This window comes from Alosa pseudoharengus, unplaced genomic scaffold, assembly GCF_046254945.1.
Source record: "Alosa pseudoharengus isolate Yale_2024_CS ecotype anadromous, Long Island Sound unplaced genomic scaffold, YU_APseudo_1.1 YU_APseudo_1.1_scf_18, whole genome shotgun sequence".
In the NCBI taxonomy this organism is placed as follows: Eukaryota; Metazoa; Chordata; class Actinopteri; order Clupeiformes; family Clupeidae; genus Alosa; species Alosa pseudoharengus.
This window is the reverse complement of record NW_027468650.1, coordinates 27,826,345-27,833,108: the sequence shown is the minus strand read 5'-3', so window position 1 is coordinate 27,833,108 and position 6,764 is coordinate 27,826,345. Positions and strand designations below refer to the sequence as shown.

At 42.3% G+C, this 6,764-nt stretch overlaps 1 protein-coding gene across 1 annotated transcript in view; it reads right to left on the bottom strand.

Moving 5' to 3' along the window:
- Positions 1–1,138: 1,138 nt before the first annotated feature.
- reck (reversion-inducing-cysteine-rich protein with kazal motifs) overlaps positions 1,139–6,764 on the bottom strand; it is a 59,659-nt gene continuing 54,033 nt past the window's right edge. The window contains exons 19-21 of the mRNA XM_076290810.1: positions 6,725–6,764; positions 5,286–5,441; positions 1,139–2,693 (exon numbers count right to left, since the gene is read on the bottom strand). The exon at positions 6,725–6,764 is cut by the window's right edge and continues 34 nt beyond it. Of these exons, the coding sequence (XP_076146925.1) occupies positions 2,469–2,693; positions 5,286–5,441; positions 6,725–6,764 (421 nt within the window). The 3' untranslated portion in view covers positions 1,139–2,468. The remainder of the gene's footprint in view (positions 2,694–5,285; positions 5,442–6,724) is intronic.

Genomic DNA, 6,764 nt, shown 5'->3' with positions numbered 1-6,764 from the left:
AAGTATCTATCTATCTATCTATCTAGCAAATTAGTAGCTGTTGTACATGTCTTTTTACAAAACGTATGGTCATAACTGGTCTGATGAGTAATTTATGTGAACAAATTACAAATTATACAGTGGGTGACATCTTAGACTTGTTTCTAGATTTGTCTTTGGTGGATAAATTTGTAGAAAGATTATGTTAATTGTTTGGTATTTGAGAAGTATCCACTGCAAAAACTTCTCACTATTCTTTCTGTCATATTGGAAAATTAGTAATTGGATTGATATCAAGATTTAGACAAACACACACACACACACAATGTACGGACACACACACACAGTCCGTAATGACTTCTGCTCAGTTCTTTGTAAGGCCCCCTGCTGGTAAGGATGTGAAAATGACACAGGGTGAAAATGGATCAGCCACAATTCAAGAAAATCTATATGAGCCATATGTATGATCCAGAACCAAGCTGTTCATGAGACTCCTCTCCTCTCACATTAAGCCTTTTTTCACTGTCAGGGTCTGCTGTCATGTGTCTGAATAATAAAAGACATGCAATATTCAGTCCACTAATCACTGATTGCCTGTTGGCAGTCAGCAGAAGCTCAGGTCTTTTTATGTTGCATAAGCCAACCTGCTGCAATGCAGCTCGCTTGAGGATGAAGCCTTGAGCATGTGTTCTGACATGAACCATTCACTCCAGAGTCTATAATTCTCTATACAATAGGGACATTTGACAGCCAGACACACTGTAATATCAGGGACAGCACTAAAAGGTATTCCGATGCACGCATGAGGTTTTGTGTGTGTGTGTGTGCATCAATTATAATACCGATAATGTGTTTGTGTGTGTAATTGTATTGTGTGTGTGATTGTGTGTGTGTGTGTGTGAGAGAGAGGATGCATAATGTGTTTTAAATGTTGAGGTTGCCGATGTCCTAGGAGACATTCCACCACCTGCCTGGAATAAGATCCAGCACTGCGAAAGCAATTATTATGAAATCTGTATGATGCAACACACCAGACACAGCACTCTGTCCACACTGTTATAAAACATGCATTCTCTTGGCGTTTAAACACATTGCAAAGGGGCCGTTTAAAATCACGAGCCACTTGGCGAAATTTAAAGGCACGCTGAGCAGCCAGAACAACCTCTACGGACTCCACTCATGTTGGCAAATATGAACACATTTAATGTAGTACAAAATATGACAGGAAATGTCAAACAACAAAACAGTAAACAAACAAAACAAAGCAAAAACAAAGAGCAGAAAAGAAGAAAGATAAGACAACAATAGAGAATCTGTTGCAATTCAGCTGCCCTGGCACAATAATACTGTCGATAAGGTAGGGGATGGGGGGAGGAGACTTCATGTGTCATAGGCAGTTTGATAAAAATATATCAGGACAAGGACATGGACACGAGGACAAAGACGCAGGACACAATACATTCAGGACAAAAAAAAAAAAAATCCTTCATAATTGTCATGCAAGAATAACATTTAAAACATGGCACATCGTGATCTGAGCTTCTTCATTTTAGAACAAAATAAAACATTTTACTATTTCATTAATTCATACATTACATTTTTGCATTACTTCATATAAGATTTTTTACAGATATATATTTATATATATATATATATTTATATATATATATATATACTGTTGATATTACCCACTAGTGGATAAGCAATGATTGTCATATTCACTAACGAATGGCTCCTCTTCCTTCGTGAATTATCTTTTTCTACAGAGGAACAACAAAGATCCCTTTTTCGTCTTTGAGCTTATGGGGGTGGAATGATTTTCCTGTCCAATTGTTCCAGTTCAAACACAGCATCTCTCGACCCTCTTATTTACATAGAGACACGTGCAAGAGAGTGGGTCAAAGGGGGAGGGGAGTGGGGGAGTTGGGGCCGAGGGTTAAGCAGTGATGACGCCCAAATGACCAGGACAGATGTCGTATGGGGAGACAAATTTGTCTCCCCAAGAAATCCAGCCACCTGGCCGTTCTTTTCCCTTTCTCTCTATCTCTATCCCTCGCTTTCTACCTTTGTCTTTCTCTCTTTCCATCTCCCTCTCCTCAGAGAAGGGAAGAGCATCTGGCCTAAACAGAGCAGCACAGATGAGTTCTGCCTCCCCTTAGCTTGCTCTATAGGAAGAACACAAAATGACTGCCTGTACTACTACTTTCCCCAGTCCCCACATGGTTTATTCAGTTTGATTGTTTCATTTCTATTAAAAAAAGCTGATTCTGATTGTCCTCGTCGGGCTTCTGTAGTGATTGTCAAAAGGCAGGAACAGGCTGAAACCCTTCCGTCACCCACGGCGACCGCAAAGGGTCAGAGGTCAGGCACACACGGTCGTGTTGCTAGGCAACCGGGTGTTGGAGCTGGGAGTGAGGTTATTTCTGGTGGGGGAGAAGGAGAAGGGAAGGGGGAGGAGGAGGAGGAAGGGTGTTGGGAGAGGAAGAGGACTAGTGGCCCCACGGCACTCCAGCCAACATGAGGAGCAGCAGGAGGAGGGAGAGGGGGAGGCAGAGAGGAAGGGGGGTAGCGGAGCGCAGGGCCGATGAGCTGATGGTGGACACCTTGACCTCCGACGTCAGGAAAGCGGAGAGGGGCACGTGTGACACCAGCGTGGGGCTGCCGTAGTTGATGAGAGAATCGATCTTCTCTGACTCTTTGCTGCACGCCTCAATCTGTGGTATAGGGTGGTGGTGGTGGTGGTGGGGAATGACACAAAGAGTGACCGTTAAATCAGTGAAAATTGCATCATAAACCTGAAAATATCCCATTTAGACTTCACCCTCACCACTCGCACCAACCTGTGGCTGACATGAAAACTGCCACTTCACTTCGCTTGCGCTTGTTCACAAAACAGTGTCAATGAGCAGAGGCTCAAGGTGCTTTGTGCACACTGAGAGTTAAAGGGAAACTTGGCAGGATTTCCCCCTTTGCTGTTGAAATTGTGCATTATGCTATTTCAAACTGTGGGAAAAGGTAACGATAAAGCACATGGATTTGTTAACAAGCTAGCGAACCGTTAGCATAAGTTTAGCAGAACTATGTGGATGTTAAAAGGTAAGAAACACGATTTAAAACGAGTTTCTTGTTTCTCACTTCTCTTTCCGGGACGGTGGTCTCAATGTTGCAAGGTTGGTTTTCCGCCTGTGGACGCTAGGCGCAGCGGGGAAAGTCACCATTTTCACCGGAACAGGTCATTTAACCATCCAAATGATTTCTAAACGGGTTTATTACGTTGAAATAGTTGCCAAGTTCCCCTTTAAGCTCCTCACAGCAAGCCCACAGTGACAGTGGAGAGAGAAACTCCCATTTAGCTATAGGCCACACACACAGACGAAATAGAAAATACATACACACACACCTACACACCATCATTTCCTCTTTCAACTGGTAGTCATACTAAACGAAATCACTTGACTGATTGGAGTAATTTAATTAATGATCCTTACACTTACGTTTGCACATAGTAGATGGGGGAACTTTAATTAGGTCGCTATTGCAAGTTTTGCTCCTCTGGCAGATATTTCTGTGGCAATTAGTGGAAATAGGAGGGACACTTGTGGAAATGGCCTCTCTGTGTCTTAGACAGCACACAGCACCACACACAAACACACACACGCTCAAGCCTTGACTTAAACTGCTTGAACTGCTTGCAAAAATCCCCTCACTGCACCTTACTGAGTGATATAAAAATAAAAATGTAAAAGTTTTTTTTTTTTTAAAGCAAAGGATATCAGCATTTCCGCTGCTGTATTCAGCCATATGTTGTCTTCTAGCTAATCAGCTCATATTCTTTAGCGAGAAAAGATGGTGAGGACGCAGGAAGAGGCAGGCAGATCGAGACGAGTCAGTGAGGGCAAAATATTGTTGCAACGGTGTTCTCTTTGATTGCAATTTACAGCTCATTATTCAGCTGATTCAGATGAAAGCAGCTGCAATCACTGTCACTGTCAACTTAGAGAAAGACTCAGAGTAAGAGAGAAAAAGAGTACACGAGAGGAAGGGAGAGAGGGAAAGAAAGACGGATTAGACGGATAGACCTTCACTATATAGGCAACTCAATTAGTGGGCTAATAGCTTACACCTCATTTATTCATTCAATTTGTGATCATTTATTAACTCATTCACTCTGTCATTTCTGTGTTAATTTCTTTACTCACTCACTCACTCATCTATAAAGATGTGTCTGCGTTTTGTAATGCCTTTTCTCTGATGGATATTTGCACCTTATTATGACCGCCGCGCAGCGAATATAGGTTTAGTCAGATTTTTTTTTTCTTTTTTTTTTTTTTTTCTTTTTCGCATGCCCAAATTTCTGTCAATGATTCCCGGGACACTGAAAGACCGGGGTACACGAAACTTGGTGGGCATGTAACCCCACATGGATAGCATGGAACCATCGTTTTTCGTTTTGATCTGTAGCCCCCCCGCTGGACTGGACCCCCCGAAAGGAGGGTAGGGCAGACACAGTTTTCTGTGAATATCTCGAAAACCGTAGGGTTTAGGTCGGAGGACCATTTTTTTCCGTATGTTTGCCTCCAGGGGTCATGTTAACCCATTTCATGTGCACACATGTGCACAAACAGATACACACACACACACACACACACATACATTTACAGTAATCATACGTATGACACATACTCACACAGTAGACATATGTACGCTTGCATGCACAGGCACATACGCAGGCACACACACAAGCACGCACACACACACACACACACACACACACACGCATAACATAAACATGTACATGCACACATGCACACAATTCAAGAATTTCTCAGAATTATGAACAGGCAAGATGGAGGTGGGGTTGTATAAAATTAATTTTACATGTGAAATCTATGAACTAATCATGTTTTGGTACTTGTTGTCTAGCAGATATCAGTGAGAATTGAGTGTGGATAATGCAATTTAGTGAGACAGTTAGAATCATATAGGCCTTTCAGCGTGATTTATTTTTGTGGAAAAAATGTGCTGGACTGGGCGGCGGTCATATTTTGTACCGCTCTGCGGTACATCTAGTTTGGTTTAGATTGAGATGAGAGTGTTTGCAATCCATGTCAACAGAGACAGAATGATAGAAAGAGAAAGTGCAGTGAAAGGCAAAGAAGAGAAAGAAAAAAGAAAGGAAGGAGATAGTATATATTAGACTGTAGACCCAAAATGATGTGTGTCCATGTATTCATTCTTTCATTCAAGCATTTGCAGACTCTCTCTCCCCCCCCCCCCCATGTTGTGCCTGTACTGCTATAATGTACTTGTATTGGTGTGGGCTTCTGGTCCACAGGCACGATGAGGATGACGATCTCGGAGTCGATGCTCAGGTAGCCAAAGATATCACACTGCGGCACGGACACGTGCAGACGCAGGATCCGGAGGATGTCGTGTAATGTCACTGGCTGGTTGCGGTTCAACTGAGAGTCCAGAAAGAAACACACACACACACACACACACACACACACACACACACACACACACACACACACACACACACACACACACACACACACACACACACACAATCATGTTTATGTGTATGAGTATAAGAAGTTGAAGAGGGCCACGTTGGACAGTGGAGGAGAGGGGCAAATCTGGAGATAACCAGGATTGACCAGGATTAAACAAAACTTTTTTAAAAAGACTTTTTCAACAAAACTCAAACTTTACAAAAGCGTCAAGAGATACCAGGCCATCTGACTTGAGTAAATTGAAATCAATTCAGGAAAAATGCGAAGGACGTTTTCATGATTGATCGTTGCTGATGATGACAAATGCTTATAACAAGGGTGTTTGTTACATTTGCTCTGATTGAATCCCAACAAAATGGTGCAGCGGAAATCCACATGCCCCTGCTGGAAAGAGTGAAGACAATAAACCCAGACCTTCTGCTACTTCAAACAGATCCACAGACAGCTGAACCAGGGAGAAGCCAGGTGGGACTGAGACAGCATTCACTTACAGAGAGCAGCTCAGCTCAGCCCACTCATGAATGGAAGGACTTTAAAGGACTCACATCAATTGCTGATTGGATTACTTAAAATGAACACACAGGAGTGACCTAATCAGTTTATGCTGTCTATCCAGCTCAAGGTCCCAGACATGGAATGGTTATTACCTGAAAAGGACTGGAAAGAATGGATTTGTCTGTAAACTGATGGTTATGGATGGTACTGAGTGTCTTTAGAACGGCACAAAATGGCCTCTAAATGGTTATTTGTAAACATCCTTGGTGGTTTCTATCCAAAAGACTCAGACAAAGATGTCAATTGTGTCTGCTGCTATTCACCACCGAGTGGGTGGAAAATATAGTTATTAGTTCTTGTCACCGGTGAGTATTTTACTAGTCATAAAACTGACAAGAAATATATTTTTTTCAGTGTGTTGCTGCTCCACAGCTAGGATATGACTACCCATACAGACCCACCTCCACACATACAGATGGGGAGATGATAGCTCCCAGTTCTATGCTCACAACACACTAATGGCAGAAATGTACCTGGAACTTGGAGAGAGATGTCAAGGTCTGATAAACCTTTTTCTCAAAGAAGTTTTTTTTAAATGAATAATAAAAAAGAGGACTCTATGAACGAGTAGAGAGAAACTGTGGTAAGGAAACAAAACGTAGAGAAGGAGAGAGATATGGAGAGAGAGAAGGATGAAAAGAAAGAGAAAGAAAGAGTGTCAAGTAGATATTAACCTTGGCAAAAGCATTCATCTGCTGTTTGTTCCAAAGGATC